This window comes from Ptychodera flava (genome assembly GCF_041260155.1).
Source record: "Ptychodera flava strain L36383 chromosome 23 unlocalized genomic scaffold, AS_Pfla_20210202 Scaffold_24__1_contigs__length_23054250_pilon, whole genome shotgun sequence".
Lineage (NCBI taxonomy): Eukaryota > Metazoa > Hemichordata > Enteropneusta > Ptychoderidae > Ptychodera > Ptychodera flava.
The window spans coordinates 13,956,995-13,975,087 of NW_027248278.1; the positions used below are offsets into that span (position 1 = coordinate 13,956,995).

The following is an 18,093-nucleotide window of genomic DNA, read 5'->3' on the forward strand; positions in this document are numbered from 1 at the left end:
AACGAAATATTAATTAGAGCATTTTAAAATCACAAACATCACAAAATAGCCATATAATCGTTAAAAAATATAGTAAATTTCATTGATTGTGTAAAATCGCCGAGCACCTCAATCAATCACTGTGTATACATCGATCAACACATAGAGGCTGTCTTAAGGGGTAGAGTAGAGGGCACGAGGTCACATGAGGTCGTCCGCTCTCATAGTACGCGATGGCGGGAGTATCAAAATCACCACGATGACAAGCAAGCAGAGTTCTTCTTGTTTTTGTTTTTCATCACCCTCCTCGATCGCTAATTTTGACATTTAGGGACCGATCACAATTAACGGCAGGGGGCGAAGAGAAAATGGGGGGGGGGGGGGCACGAAAAACAATGAGTGTTCTTGGAGTGGGCCATGAAAATTCCAGGGAAGATAAGGGTTGGGCCACCAAATTATTTTACACCATGACAGACAGAGAATATGTTGCAGCATTTCTGTTCCTTGTTGAAGCTGGAGTTCCTTGTTAAACTTCTTGTAGCACGATGAAATAACAAGTCTTAAACCTCACAATGCAGTTGTTATGTGTAAAATGAGCAATATTATTATTAGAAAATTGACTTCATTTGTCAACAATAATAATGGTTGGTAATGATACAGAGGCTAGGTTGAAACTGGTTATTTCATCATGCTATAGGAAGAACTAGAATACGTAGTGGACAAACAGGAAAAAAACACTAAAAAAAGGAGAAAAATGGCATTAATGGATCTTTTATAGTTAGCCCATGAAGGACTGTTCCAATGGCAGACTGTCATTACAGTGGAGTAACATTGAATATCTTGGGTAGTCATAGAAAGGCAGACACTGGGTTGTGGAAAGTGTATTGAAATCACAATGGTCATGTTATACATTTTTTCCAAACATCTGAAAACATCATACAGATACTCAGTTGAAGTAAAGCATAGACATACAGGTATATGAAATGCTAAACATGCATACAAGCAAACAGACTCAAAAATAATTATGCAGTTCAGTTCAGTCTTCTGTTATAGCGCTGATTTCAATCGTCTTACGAGTAGGATACCAGAGATCGACCAGAGTAGTGGCTTGTGGATGACAAATGGCAATCTTTATTTCTTCGGTAAAGATGCTTACAGAAGAGCCGCTGGTGATAAAAGGCTACTCTATCAACTTAACACCCAACTATATAACTCCTTAACTTAATTATACATGGAAATGCGATTCAACCCATTACAATAATTCAAGGTAAAACTTAATTGAACAAACAACTATAAAAACAATGAGCGGGTAATGAATTACAAATCTTAATCAGTGGAACTGTTTCATAAGTTGCTCTTCCGGAGAACTCTCGTAAATTAATTAGACACTGGCGAAAACAACATATATTATTAGAAACGTCTGCCCTTAAACTTTCAACTTGCTCATACAAACATTTGTTATGCTGACATCATCTTGAGAAAACATCTGCTCAACTACTTTGTGATAGTTCCGACAATTAAGAGTATGCGTAAATTAGATGACACTTATATGCTAAATTACCATCAACTTTGTGTTGTTTGTCACAGTACCCAATTAACACATAACTGTTAGATTTCATGAAGTCAAGTTACGTAAAATTCACAGGGTAGGTTCACTTAAACTGTTACACACTGAACTCTGTACTATACTGAAAGTTTGAACTTCGTACCACACTGAAAGTTTTCTGAGAAACAAATTTCCTTCGTAACACCTTTCTCAGTGACAAAATTCTTACTCTTTGCTGTATAATACTTTGGAAATTAAAAAGACAACTTGGAGATGTGCAGTGAACAGTACACTGTCATCATTAAAAATCATGCATGTCTAAATATGCTTCAACTATAACAACTATAACAGCACTGAAAGAACTTGTAGATTGTTTATAAGGTATTTGGTAATTTCATCATTCTTTGAGATTAAAATAGCACAACACAATACTGAAAAGTAGTTGTAGGTGTTACAAGTAGTAAAACTTGGACATATGTTATTTTGTTTGTTTATTATTTATATATTTTATTTGTTTATTATTTATTTCAAGAATGCAAGAATGTCGTTTTCACTAAAGCATATATTAAAAGTTATAAGGATTGTATATATGTGTACAACTTTGTACCTATGTATTCTTTCTTTTTTGGGGAGGGTGCCACAAAAAACTTGTTGCCGGTGATGGGGGCCACTAATTTTTTTGGTGGATTTTTTTTTTTTGGGGGGGGGGGGGGCTGTAAAAAATATATGCACGCAGCACCACATATTTTCTCTTCCAGCCCCCCTGCCGTTAATTGCCCTCGTTCCCTTAAGTACGTAAATTATACTCAATAATCATGCTAGCTGTGGGTCCATAGCTGTGGTGTTTTCGGACGGGATTCCTGCCTTTTACGGGCTGGTTTTGACTTTTTACGATTTCAACCCCGCCACCACAGCTATGGGAAAATGCGTAGAATAGCGTCCACGTTACGCCCGACAGCACCCTTGTCGCAACTTTGTTCGGCGATATTTCGAAAAATTTCCATCCAAATTACAAAGTGCCAACAGTCATCGACAACTTGGTTATCCGCTTAAAATTCACTGAAATATCGCCTTTTTCTAGCTTCAACCGACATGACTACCCGGAGACCGCCATTTTGCTGGCGTAAAACTGTTGTTCGAGGTTCTCTGCCGAACGTCACTACAGTGACGTAGCGGTGACCTCTCAACTTATAAAAACAAACTGAGAGATTACAGCCGGCATCCGCCCCGCACGAACAATCACAGATCCCAGGACTGAACTATTTTTTTCCAAAGTTAAAGTTTGATTTCAATTATGTGAGACTGGCAATGTCCATAGGACAAACGATGGTCATCGATATCACACGATGAAATACTCAGTTGTTTTCTATAAGTAGGGAGTACAGTGAAAAATAGGACTATATGATATCAATATTTCAAAATTAGAAAGACATTAAACTATTCAAAAGAAACAAAACAAAAAAAAAATTATCGAAATCGGTCAAGCCGTTCTCCAGATAGCATCATTTAAAAAGTCCGAAATCTACTCATTTTGGTCAAAATCCTGCAAAAATTGTGAGAATTGACATTTTTCCACAGTTTGGGACAGTAATTTCTGAAACCTAAACATACCTGCTCAATTATTTCAAATATTATGAAAGAACTTTGTGTAGTCATACCAAAATAAAAGGAGTTATGAGAAAATGTGAAATTATTTTTTCATAGCTGGCTCCCAATATGCAAAATATTTTTGTCTGACTTAGAAATTTTGGGCGTGGCACCGTGGTAAAATATGAAATTTCGCAAAGTTTAACAAGTCCTCATTTCACTACATTTTCTTTCATTTTCATGAAAATTTCAGAAAATATTAACATTTGTCCATAGAATGAAAAAGTATGACATTTTCAGTGATTTAGTAAAAATATAATTTTTTGCACAAGATCAAAAATCATAAAAACTTCATTTTTTCAAAATCCAATATGGCCGCCGGAGGCGGCCATATTGGATTTTCAAGAGGTTTTAACATGTATGTATTTTCAATTGTTACGTTAGTTTAAATTACTCTGTTATCTCCAGCGTCGTTAAATTTAAGTCTTTTAAGTACAAGGAAACAATTTCAGGCAATTTGCAGTGATAATTTAAGTATTTAAGTTATTATTTATTATTAGAAATTAACTTTCATGAGATTGGAAACTGTAGGCTATCTTTGCCTTTTCCTGGCGGTCTTTGACTACTTTTGAAAGGTGACAGCAGCATAAGAAGAACAGCAAACACTCAGAGTGGGTAGAGATGTCATCCATCTCTGCATCAGTTCTGTCTAATCAGATATCATATTGTCACCTTATTGTTCTGTAACATTATATGCATTCTAAGCACAACAATCACACAAGCTAGCTATCCACCAGTTCAAGAAATATGTATCATAGTTGTCTCATAAATGACATTTTTTTATTTCCAATCAACGATGAATGTTTAGACAAAATATCTGTCTGAAACAGTTATACAAATAATCTATATCTTCTACATTCACAACTTTCATGCTCTTAACAATGAATCTTTCGGAATGATTGTTATTTTTTTCAAAATAAATTTAACATCAACACATTCTCTATCCTGGCGTAAAGGCCACTGAAACGTGTTATTTCGTCTTTGGAGAAATTTTACATCAACAGCATTATGCTCATTATCAACTCCAAGAATTTCACCAGCAAACCACTGTTCCTCGTATGCCACAGCAACATACATACCAAGTTTAACATGACATTCCCCAAAACATAAATTATCATCCTTCCTTCCCCTCTTTCTTCTCTGTACATTCTGACTGGTAGCTTTTCTTTTCCTTAGATTTTCATTTATTTCTTTGACATTTTGCGGCATTTCTCCATTTTGTGCCCTTACTATTAATTTAAGATTATCAGTTAGCTGTTGAACAGACAGCTTTACTTTGTTCTTTTGCCATTTTGTCAAGTTTTTGTGTGGTAAATTTGACTGCAGGAAAATGGTTCTGTATTTAATTTGATCTTTGATTGCACACATTTTTTGAGGTTGAGACAAATATTGCAATTTACTGTCAATCTCGCTTTCTGTTTCCCACACACCCCATTTAGTTTTAATCCTGTGTTCAAGTTGTTCTTTTCTGTGCAACTTTCTTTGTGATTGTTCATGTTTTTTTGTCATTCTTTCCCTCTGTAATTCCAGTCTTTTCTGTTTAAGTGTCTGACTATGAACATGTTCTCTCCGTTTTCTTTCAGGTGCAGATTTCCGTGCAATTTTCATGTACTTTTGTTTAATATCTTTACCAAGTTTATTTAGATAGGATGAAGTATTATTTCGACTGTAACAGATACAACCTGCTTTTGATAATCTGCTTTTTTGAGGTGCCTTATTAATCTGTCTATCCAAATCAGAAAAATCTGTTTCAGATCTCACGTTTGTCAAAGGTGCATTAGCCACCTCTTGTTGTACATTTACAGTTGGTTGGATTTCAGAACCACCTGGCAGTTGATTACCCAGCTGTCTCTCAACAACAGGCAACATAGATTTACACATACACTGTAGTGCAGCTTGTGTCAGTGCATCAAATTCAGGGGGACAACTTTCAAAGAGTTTCACATAAATTTCATCTTTTGTTACAGTACTACCTGATATGTATGTTCTTTGATTCAACAATGGTGTGGCATCCAAGGCATTATCAGCAAGACAAGTTTTAAGTTCCAGCCAATGAACATTCATGTCATAGTAATTGATGTTGCTTTCAAGTAAACGCATCACTGGACCAGTAATGAGTTTAGAAATTATACCAAGGGCCCTGCATTCAGCAGTAATAACTGGTTCATCAATGACTGCTTGAACACGACTGATTAACTTGTTTGTAGAGTCACACCTCCCTGAGTGAAGAAAATCCGATATGTGGTTTTTATGATAATATACTGCACCCCCCTGATAAAATGCTACATTAAATCTATTATGTTCAAATTTGATCAAATGATTCCTTTCATTTACAACATCTTCTAGGTATGGCCAAAAGTCTGTATAAACTGCAGATTTCTGACAGCCTTGCTCAGTGAAACCCTTGCCTGCCTGATACAAAAGATCAAAACAGTATGATTGATTTGACTTATAATGACCTTCAGTTGAAATGTTGATGTTATTTTTTTTCTCATTTTCAAATTCTTTGCAAGACAAGCTTACTGCACTTGCCATATTAACTAAAACATGCATACCACACAACAAATGGTTAACTGATGTCATTTTTTGTTTTTCACTTTCATCAAAACTATCCCAGTTTGATTCAATAACAGGCAATAGAGTTTCCCTGACTTCCTCAAGTTTAGATTTATACTTTTTGTTTACAATGTGTCTGTCACTCATAAGATTTTTGCTCTTCAGTAACAGCTGTGCATAGATTTTTTGTTTTTCTTCATTATCTTGTGTTATGGACTCACTAAGTTCATGAAAAGTTTCAAGAGTGGCTGTCAGATAATCATCTGCACTACCCCTGAGAAGTTCTTGAAACCCCAATGATAAAGATGACTTGTCTGGCAATGACACCTGCATACCCGCATAATCAACAAACTTTTTGCGTGTTCCATCACTATGTAAAGTGTTAGGTTTGTCATGTTCTAAAATAGTAGTTGCTGCCTGTGCCTGTGCCAGAACAAGTGCTTCAACCTGGAGCATTGAAGTCAATGACTTGCTTGGCAATCTCTCTACATCAATGTTTAGCATATTCTTAAGAACAGACTTGACTATATGGGTACAATTTTCAATGGATACATTATGAGCTAACAGGTCATAATACACCTGTCTAACGCTGTCTGTATATTTGCCATCCTGAAAAGTGACAAGGTTGTTATCATTCAACAGATCAGATATTGTTTCTTCTAACTCTAAGTTTTCATTTTCCAACTGGTGTATGATATGTTTGTTTGTTGTATCTGATTTAGTACTACTGTCTCTATATTCACATGCTTTCCTCTTCCAATAACTCTTACTTTTTTGTAGATTTACTTTCTCATGTACAATCCTGTCTAATTCACACTTAAGTTTTTGTCTCTCTGTGTTCAAATCATCCACTTGTTTGACATAGTTTTCAATTGTATCTGTCTGTTCCTGAATTTTCCTGTGCATGGCATCAATTTTCTTATCTCTTCTCTTAATTTTCTTATTCACATTTCTGGGTGTAAGAGTTGACAGTTTTATTTTAAGTGTATTTATTTCATCTTGTTTCTGTCTGTATTCTCTGTGTAAGTTCTCCATTCTCTTAATCCTGTCTAACATTTCAAACTTCTCTTCAGACAGTTCGTCCATGGCTTGTGTCAAATCACTAATTTCTGCATATGCATTGGTTAGATTTGATGTTAACATGGCAAGAACCTGATTAACTCTCTGTCATTTCATCTCTATACTCTGCTGCTGTTTCTACATCCACTGACTTATCCACTGTCTTAGGCAACTTATACTTCTGTTCTCTGAATGTTTCCAACTCTCCTCTACGCTTACATACTTGAAGTTTATAAAACTTATCATAAAGCCTATTCCACTGACTTGCCAGAATCTCTGCACTAGGTACACTATCAGGGTTCATCAGTGATTTTATCCAAGTTACAGCAAATTGCCATGGCAGCTGGTTTCTTAGTAAGAAAGAGCGCAGTTCTAGAACATGTTGAATTTCAAGACAGATAGGATTTTCACCACAATCTGGAAACTGACAAGTCATCAAAACTTCTTCGGTTATCTGATGAGAACTGAACACTTTTGAGAGTTCTTTTTTGGTTTTTCCTTTAACTATCTCACTCATGAATTCCTCTTCTCTACCTTCCTGTCTAGCTCTTGTCATCTGTCTCCTAACTTTCTTAGTAAAATTACTTATTCTCTCTGGCAACTCAATATCTTGATCAAATAAACGAATTAGGCTTGGTAAAGTCTCCTGCACATTATTTCCTGACTCTTGAAGACAACTATGCAACTGCATGTAAAGTTCATTTGTTAAAGGAATTTCATGGGCAGATACATCAAGTAAACTCTTCTTCCCAGTCAGAAGGTCTGGGATGTTATTGACTATTTTTAATGCTACCTCCATGATGATTTCTGTTTAAGTAAAAAGCAAATGATACTTCCATTAATTTTCTTTCATTGTTACAAATAATAATTTGATAAAATAAAACACAAATCATTGTGAATTATATAGGATTAAAAACTGTTATTTTATCTGCATATTATTTGTATAACTCCTAGTTTGGCTTGTATTTTATTGTAAATCTAAAAGTTAGTTTCCAACAGTCACTATTAAATCAGTTGGAAGATAACACCAAAAAGAAAGAAAGAAACAAATACGTACTGATCACCATAGACAGTTTTTAGTCCATTGTTTTTATTTCAAATTATGAATGGGAAATAACTTCCAGAAACTTCTGAACATTTATTTTAATTAAAAACTTGTAAAAACTGCATATTATTTGTATAACTCCTAGTTTGGCTTGCATTTATTTGTAAATCTAAAAGTTAGTTTCCAACAGTCACTATTAAATCAGTTTGAAGACAACAGCAAAAAAGAAAGAAAGAAAAAAAAATACTAACTGAACACACTTTGTTTTTATTTCAAACTATGAACTGGAAATAACTTCCGGAAACTTGATTAAACAGAAATAAAAAGCATGCAGCACAAATCATTGATTGATCCACCTGATCCGACCTCTCAATACAACCAAACCATTTGACTTCAGGACAATTTTAGACTTTCGATGTAAAAAAAATCATAGGCAAGATAAACGCAGAGGAAGTTTCAAACACAGCAAAATATATCGCGAAAATGCGGAAGTAGTTTGATACTCGGCCCGTTTGAACGGCTGTGAGATCACTCAGTCGCCGGAGTTCCACAGCGTGAACTCGGCTAAAAACTTGTAAATTTGTTTAAATTTTGCCAAAATTTTAGTGTTTTCAAACATAACTGTTGTCAAGAAAAGATATTTTTGCCAGAAAATCGGTATTTAGTTGTTTGTCAAACGGTAAAAGAAGCCTACACGCATACGGTAAATGAGGTCGCAATACTGCAAATGTAAACAAACCGGCCGTGTCCGGCACACCGAGCGACTTTCCTTTTCCAAACTGCCGAAAAAAACGTACTTAAATCACAGATATGCATAGATTGGAAGTATAGAGAATATATTTCAGTATTTCCGACACATTTTACGTAAAATCAAACAAACTTCGGGTCGGAAAACGGCGACTAACGTGACTCGCCAGACTCGAGCCGCGGTGACCGATCTGCAAGTTGGCGCGCCGAGGCGCCATTTCACCAAACGACGTTGAATGCTACGGACAGATTTTGGTCGTAAATGCCAGGATGGATCTCGTGGATGAAAACACAATAAACATGCTTAAATACTAATAAAAACACCATTTTCACTGAAAATCACAGATAGAAAAGCATACCTACAGCGTTTGCACTGAAAAATGCCGGAGGAAGATTTCAAGCTGAATTTTTACATTGACCTCCTCTGACGACCCCTATCTATCGCACATGATCTTAAAGCTCTTTTAATTGGCTTTCATTTGAGACTATTTTGAAACGTCTATGCCTATTGGATCCATCCTGGCTTTTCAGTTTTTTAGAGCTACCCCCGCCGAGATTACTGTGCCATGCATTTCCCGCACACGCACAGATATGGTCCGATGCATTTTTTCCGGGGGGGAGAAACGGCGCAGCACAAGACACCACTATGAAATAACCACCTAGAGTGAAAAAAATACTGCCTATCGCGCTATATTTTACATCATTTTATTTAAAAAGTTGAAAAAATTAAAATGTGACGAATTTTAGAATTCTATCAGATCGTACAGTGGAGGCCATTTCGTATGGCGGCCATATTGGATTCTGAACTCCCTACTATAAGTTGAGAGGTCACCGCCACGTCACTGTAGTGACGTTCGGCAGAGAACCTCGAACAACAGTTTTACGCCAGCAAAATGGCGGTCTCCGGGTAGTCATGTCGGTTGAAGCCACAAAAAAGGCGATATTTCAGTGAATTTTAAGCGGATTTCTGGTCGTGGTGAGTCCCTAATAACCAAGTTGTCGATGAGTGTTGGCAATTTGTAATTTGGATGGAAACTTTTCGAAATATCGCCGAACAAAGTTGCGACAAGGGTGCTGTCGGGCGTAACGTGGACGCTATTCTACGCATTTTCCCATAGCTGTGGTGGCGGGGTTGAAATCGTAAAAAGTCAAAACCAGCCCGTAAAAGGCAGGAATCCCGTCCGAAAACACCACAGCTATGGACCCACAGCTATAATCATGCAAGTGGATGAGAAAAAAGCACCTAGGCCTACATGTTGCTATACGGAGTTATATCTTCATGGTTTAGGTCTCGACTACAGTACAGTGAGCGAGCGCAAGCCCGGCCGATGGAAGAACAACCACAGGGGACTCTTGTTTGTTGTTTATTTGTTTGTTTGTGTGTATGTGTTTTTGTTTGTTTATTTGTTATTTTAATAAAATAACAGCGACAAGCTGTTTTGTTAATATTTGTCAATAAAGAGCAGTTTATTTATTTATTTGTTTGTTTATTTGTTTGTTTGTTTGTTGATACGTATTTCCGATGGTTAGGGTTATGGTTAGGCTTAAGTTAGGGTTAGGGCTAGGATTAGGGTTAGGGTTAGGGTTAGGCTTAAGTTAGGGTTAGGGTTAGGCTTAGGCTTAAGTTAGGGTTAGGGTTAGGGTTAGACTTATTCACTCCCTCTATATACTCAGACAAGGGGAGCAAGTGGGATTCCAACATCTGTATTTTCAAGTCAAGAAAAACACACCAAATAAATGACAGACAATTGAAATATTTGGTTTGTGGCAGCATCATGTCCTGTACTTACCACACCTATCCTTTAATTCGATGGAAAGGGCAAAAATCGGCGATATTTAGCATCTTTTTCCTTTGATTCGTACAGTTTGTACGGCAAAACGTAAGTGTCACACTTTGGCGGGTTAGTACGTCAGAGAAATTCAAATCGGACCAATCAGGCAGCTTGTTAGACTCACAACACTACGCGAACGCCAGTTCTCAAGCGACTATACCACAGCAAGATGCAGTCGTGCCTGTGACTAATACGTGTTCGCAGATATCGAGAATGCAACAAACAAGTCGTTGAGTCACTGTTCATGACAACGGATCATAGTTTAAAATAATAAAGAAACCATTAAAATATGTAAAAACAATGGGAAACTCGAGTTCCCTTGACAGCAACGTAAGGAAAATGACACGTCTTTCCTGTACTTTCTTGATTCTTTGACCCTGCTCACCCCCGTCGCCTAAATAGAATAGTCTCACACACGTCCGCCATGGTTTACATGTATTTTCAATGACCGCCACGATCTCTGTTTTCATCTTCTGAACATGCAGTTGCTTCTGTTTGAAGCAACTATCCTTTCATTTGTGAAGCCTTTTTCCTGGTGGCTATTACAATCACTGCTATGTTGTCGTTTTCACAAGATGTAGGCCTAAACGGTTTGATACAGGAATATTGAGTTGCCTTTCCGTGTAGGCAATATGCATGCCATGCCAGTTCACATTTACACTTAGTAGCTGCAGCCGGTATTTGGGTCGGACGGCAAGTCTGGTTTCGCCGTCCGACCCAAATACCCCAGGCAAACCTCGAGCTACTGTACTGCAGCTAATTTACACTCTAAATTAGCTAATTTACTGAACCCACAACACATTCCTTTTTATGTCCTCCACTACACAATCTGAAGTTCATAATATCATTTGCACCCTGAATCCAAAAAAGGCATGTGGCCATGACAAAATGCCAGCCAGACTTATAATTGATGGGGCAGCTATAATATCAAAACCCTTGGCATATATATTCAATCTTTCATTTCAGACTGGAATTTTCCCCCAATCTCTAAAAATAGCCAAAGTCACACCAATCTTTAAAAAAGGCACAAAAGATGATCCAGGAAATTATAGACCTATATCAGTATTGCCCCTGTTAAGTAAGATTCTAGAAAAAATTGTCAATGCACGCTTAATTCAGTACATAGAAAAAAACAATATTTTATATGAGCATCAATATGGATTTCGTCATAAATACAGCACAAAACTTTCAATTGTAAATCTTAATCAATTATCTTATCAAACAACTTGATAATGGCAAAGTAACACTTGGTATTTTCCTTGACTTCTCTAAAGCTTTTGATACAATCAATCATGAAATTCTTCTTTCTAAGCTTTCTCACTATGGTATTCGAGGTCTTCCTTTACTTTGGTTCAGAAATTACTTACACAATAGATCCCAACTAGTCTCTGTCAATAATAATGCCTCATCATACCTTAATGTTACATGTGGAGTACCACAAGGATCTGTCCTTGGACCTACCCTATTCTTACTATTTATCAATGACATTGCCCGTTCCTCCACATACTTCAATTTTAGATTGTTTGCTGACGATACCAATCTATTTCATACGTTCCCTGCTAACCAAGTTAATATAAATTTAAATACTGTCGACATTCACCTCAATACTGTAGTGGACTGGTGCAGGGCTAACAAACTTACTGTAAACTACCTCAAAACAAATTACATTGTCTTCAGAAATCATAACAAACATATTTTCTTGAATGGTACTCTACACATCAATAATACAGTTATCAATGAGGTTGAAGTGACATCATTTGTAGGTATTCACATGGACAGACATCTTAAATGGTCAAAGCACATTAAAATGATTAATTCTACTATCAGAAAAAAGGTTGGCATCCTTTTCAAATTGAGACAGTTTTTACCACGCAATATCCTTATTCTTCTATACAAAACTTTCATCCTACCACACATCACTTATGGTCTTGAAGTTTGGGGTTCAACATATCCCTCACATCTCAATAGTATCTTTCTTTCGCAAAAAATGGCAGTCAGAGCTATAACTTTCAGTGACTTCACAGCAAACTCAGCTACTCTTTTCAAACAACTTAATATTCTCGATATATACAAATTACATAAATTACAGATCAGTACATTCATGTATGATCTTATAAATAATAACTTGCCACACAGTCTTACAACATACTGTCAGTTGCCTTCTCATTGCTACAGTACACGTCATAAAATTAATGGTAACCTTTATGTCCCAAGTGTCAACACTTCCTTGGGTAAATTCTCGATATCATATACAGGCTGCATCTGTTGGAATACATTACCTAATCAAATTAAAACAAAAACCACTAGAAGTTCGTTCAGACACTCCCTTTCAAGTCTCCTCATACACGGTTAGTGTTTTACATGACGAAGAGTTATATTCAACTTTACAAATATGTAATTCATAATATATAAATATATATATTTCACTATACATTTTGTTTTTTGTTTTTTTTTATTTTATTTTACATATTTTCTACTTACTCGTAATGTATTTATTTAGTTATATATTTATTTATTTATGTAGTTGTTCTTATTCACTTAGTTTTTTTTTTTTTTTTTTTGTTTTTTGTTTTTTTGTTTTTTGTTTTTAAGTAATGAAGAGTTATATTCAACTTACATATATGTATATCATATTTAAATATATATATATTTTATATACGTTTTTTTTTTCTTTTTTTCTCTTATCGTTTTCTTTTTTACGCATTTCTACTTACTCGTAACGTATCTATTTAGTTATATATTTATTTATGTAGACTAGTTGTCTTCTATTCACTTAGTTACTTTGTTACAATTAGGTTACTTTGCAATCCCACTACTTTCATGTACACTACCCTCGATATACTTCAGTTTTCTTTTTTCTTCTTCGTTTTCTTGCTTTAACATCAAATGGCTTTGGGAACGGACTAGACTAGCATTTGCTATTTTCCGTTTCCATTTACCCTTTATCACAGCACAACTCAGATGTACATCATTATTGAATTGTAATGTTATTATGATTAAGGTAATAAAGATTATTATTATTATTATTATTATAGATCAGCAGCATACATGTACATGACGTCTTTGTTTCAAGTTTGGGGGGTTTTTTTCGACGCTGAAATTTTACCAAAATGTCACTTCTGTATTCAGAGATTGTGTAATCAATACCTTTGGATAAAGTTGATTTGGAAAGTGATAGACACATCCAGAGGAGTTGAAAAAATCGTGCATAAAATTAGCAAAAGTTAAGCGTGCGTGGCAGAAAAAAATGGGATGCTCGAGCCCCTCCCATAGTTTTTACCACCGTGTTGCCGAACCGTTAACCGGGGGCTTATGGTATACTCGGACGAGTACGTTATTGTTCGTAGTTGGAAGGTTACTGCCCGTAGTTTACTTTCGATAGCTAGAAAACTATCAGAATTGAACCAATACCAAGAACAACTTTTCCAGCCGCGGAAATTCAACCGTGGCGACGGTCTCTCTGTATTTGTTTACTTCCGGGTTTACGCTCATGTTTTTGCATTTACCACCATAGGCTCGTATATCTCACGAACTGATTGGAAATGAGTGCGTTCCGCACAGATGTATAGTTGAAGTAATCTAGTGGAACCTTCTTCTCATAAGGCAAAAGTGAATGTTGCAGCATACAAAGTTGTCATGAACCGATTCGTAAAGGGAAAATAAACATGGCAAAATGCGCCAAAGTAAAATCATCCTGGTTCGAGCCCCACAACAGTAACGTGCCCAGTTCGGGCCAAGGCAGGGCTAACAAGCCATCTGATTGGTCCAATTTGAATTTCTCTGACGTACTAACCCGCCAAAGTGTGACACCTACGTTTTGCCGTACAAACTGTACGAATCAAAGGAGAAAGATGCTAAATATCGCCGATTTTTGCCCTTTCCATCGAATTAAAGGATAGGTGTGGTAAGTACAGGACATGACGCTGCCACAAACCGAATATTTCAATTGTCTGTCATTTATTTGGTGTGTTTTTCTTGACTTGAAAATACAGATGTTGGAATCCCACTTGCTCCCCTTGTCTGAGTATATAGAGGGAGTGAATAAGTCTAACCCAACCCTAACCCTAACCCTAACTTAAGCCTAACCCTAACCCTAACCATCGGAAATACGTATCAACAAACAAACACCCTAACCCTAACCATCGGAAATACGTATTAACAAACAAACAAACAAACAAATAAATAAATAAATAAATAAACAAATAAATAAATAAATAAACTGCTCTTTATTGACAAATATTCACAAAACAGCTTTTCGCTGTTGTTTTATTAAAAATAACAAATAAACAAACACAAACACATACACACAAACAAACAGACACAAATAAACAACAAGCACGAGTCCCCTGTGGAAGAACAACCACAGTAAAAAAGAATGAATTACATGTCAACAGTTTGAGAGTAGTTTACAGAAACAAAATTCTTGGTGTAGAAGACTTCGTATTATTGTTAAATTGGCACACTCCGTGTACACAACATCGTACGAAGAGCGAAGCGACATGCGCTGGCTAAAGTGACTCCCCAGGGTATTGCTAAAAAGAGTTTTGTCAGATAAGCACATTTTGTCAGATAGGCGCCGTACACACGCACGATTTTCAAGGCTCTATGGTACTGTACAATCACAATTGACTCATTTCTGGATGGCATGGTTGAAACATTGTAACAACTTGAACTGGGCCCAGGTACCCAGCCAGCTAGGTCACCCGTTTGCCGTTACGGTAAATCATTTCTGCGATCGCGATCGCCTCGCATCCACATAAATCTCAAAATTGATGATAGAAGATATCCTGAAATAGACCAACGTGAAGGATTTGAGCAAATTGAAAGCCGTGTCGATAACGTGACACATAAACATATAAACTGGCAGAGTAATGTACGTTGACGCGCTCTAGTAGCTGTCCGGTGTGGTTTTTTATGCGCGTAGAAGTCAATACAATCATGAAACATGTGAAAACCACACGAACGCATTCTGCGCTCTTGTACCCAGCTCTCAGACTCAACCCGATATAACAACCTTCAGTGTTTTACACGTATCAATACATATCGAAACGTTTTGTCTACCCTAATTTAGCTGACACATTTTCAAGTTTTCATACGTTAAAAAAGTTGAAACTTAGCACTTGTAGGGGAAAAAATCCTCGAAAGAATATAGGCAGACGATACTTTTGATTCATTGGCGCGAGATATAAAACGTATCACGCAGCTGTAGATCGTGACTCACGCTAATGTACGATCCGGCTACTAGGTGTAGCGTACACACTTTCCTCCTAAAATATTATATATATATATATATATATATATATATAATATATATATATTATATATAATATATATATATATATATATATATATTATATATATATATATATATATATATATATATATATATATTCTATAAAACTCACCTCACGAAAAGTCAGTCGAGGAGAACAATAATCAGGCAGGAGCTGTGTCTTCAAGATGTCGCTGTCTTGGTTCTGAGCGTATATTCGAATTACGTAGTAGATTAACGGATAAGTGAACAGCACCGGGTGTCCTAACGATATTGACCAAGAAGTTCAAATAACAACGGGGTGACACCTGGCGACTGCGACGAAGAGAACGTCAGATGCAACGAGCAGTGTCAGCGTCCAGCTCTCCCTGCATCGGGCAACACACTCTGCACAACTGTTCATCACAGTTGCAGTCATCGCACGGCAGGATTATTTCAAAATTCCTTGTTTTCTGGTACAATTTACATACGGATAATCCATCAAAAATAGATCCTGTAACTTCACTGTGCCACCTCTGAATGTCGTGACCGTCGACGTATACCCTATACGCGTATGCGGTACAGAATGAGACAAATCTATTTTTAGTATGCCAAAAAAGCCAGGACTATTGTTCTTATGTAAATTTACGAACAAATTGTTACTTTTTTCTTTTGATTTGAACTCTTGACCCATTTTCTGTGTGACTGCAGCAGGTATTTTTTGACAAGTATAGTGTTCGTGTTGCATGCGAATAAAATGCAATGTCGATATGAACGTAATGCGTATTTATCGAAGGATACTGTGTGCCTGTACGAAACCCAAACTTATAAAAATGCTCGGTCTCGGGCGCAGAATTTCCTACCTCAGACGTCCGTTTTCTGCATTTTGGGCTTAAAGTGATGAAAATTACCAATTAAGACAACAAAGACACGCAAGTTGATAATTCGCATATAATATAATAATATAATATAATAATATAATATAATAATAATAATAAAAAATATAATTCGCAGTACGATTCGCTCCATATAGCACTCGCCTATCGGCTCGTGCTATATGTCGCGCATTGTAACAAAATCTCGTGTATACCCTCCTGCGGCGGGGGTTATTGCTTAATTTTATTTCTTTCCTTTTTTAAACAACACAACAAATAAATGCAGTGGAACTTTCTTTTATAAACATTCTTGAAACGCATAAAAAAAGTCTCTTGAATAGTTCAAGTCCGTTGAATTAATAGAACAGTTAATACAAAGTCATCGTTTGAAAGGTTGATCGGCATTGGTAGACATGATATCATCGATGATGTCATTGCACATAATCATACACTTTTTGGGGGTAAGTTAGGGGGTCCGCGCCACACGCCACGGATCCAAATTGGGCGCGCCACACTTTTTTGGTAAACTAGGGGGCCCCACCACCCGCTCCACCTCGCCACGGATCCAAATGAGAGTGTTACGGCTCCAACATATACTACAGATGATTAAATATTAATTAACAAGTTACGTTTGCAAGGATTTCTTGGCTAAAACAGAACATGATACGAAACAAAATGGAAAAAACTAGAAAGCACCAAACATAAGAATCTTGAAATATATAGTATTTTAAATATAATTGTCGGCTAGCCATTCGACATTTACTTTATCAAGGTTTTTAAACTATAAAAAATCCAAGTCAGAAAGAGACAAGAAACAAACGAAACAAATAACAAACAAATAAACTAAAAAGGGAAGACATCGATTAAGACACATTTCTCACTAAATACTTATAAAACAAAAACAACAGTCACTTCAGATTACGTTCTGGTTCTCAAATTATTGCACATGTCTGTAAACAACTTCTAAGAAAATTAAATATTACAAAAGTGATGGTCGATATCTCTCTCTCTCTCTCTCTCTCTCTCTCTCTCTCTCTTGAATTTCGTTGTTCGTTTTATTTACATTAGTCTCGTCTATTGTAGTTTTTTTTTTCCGAGGTACTTGCCGAGCATCTTTCACAGTCATAGATAGGCATGTAAACGACAGAAATTTATGTCTCACGAAGTTGTAACCCAGCGAGCGAGACATGTTGACTACTACCTTGATGACTTATAGACAAGAGCAAAATTAGCACTACGATTCTATACAATTTTCGTCTCATCTTCCCGACAGTTCAGTATCGTCTCTCTGGTTTCCTCTAATATGCATGTTTTGCGATTGGTGCTGAGGGGAAATAGCGCCCCCAAAGGCCATGTTATTAAAGTATCTTTTATGCTGATTTTGATGGCTGCATTCAATCACATATACTGTATTTCCCATGCAGTAATCGGTGTCGGTATTGAGGTCTCCACTTTGTTGATGTCGATAACGACTGTGTGGTTTTCACGTTGTTGTTCAACATCAACTTTGTTCTTCTTTCTTTGGACACTGATGAATGTAAGACACAGGAAACACA

At 36.4% G+C, this 18,093-nt stretch overlaps 1 protein-coding gene across 1 annotated transcript; it reads right to left on the bottom strand.

The window, feature by feature from the left end:
* Nucleotides 1-5,514: 5,514 nt before the first annotated feature.
* Nucleotides 5,515-6,871, bottom strand: LOC139124679 (uncharacterized). The gene is made up of 2 exons (XM_070690800.1): nt 5,847-6,871; nt 5,515-5,584 (listed from the first exon to the last, which is right to left on the bottom strand). The coding sequence occupies exons 1-2, from the start codon at nt 6,869-6,871 to the stop codon at nt 5,515-5,517; spliced, it is 1,095 nt and encodes a 364-aa protein (XP_070546901.1).
* Between the last annotated feature and the right edge of the window lie 11,222 nt (nt 6,872-18,093).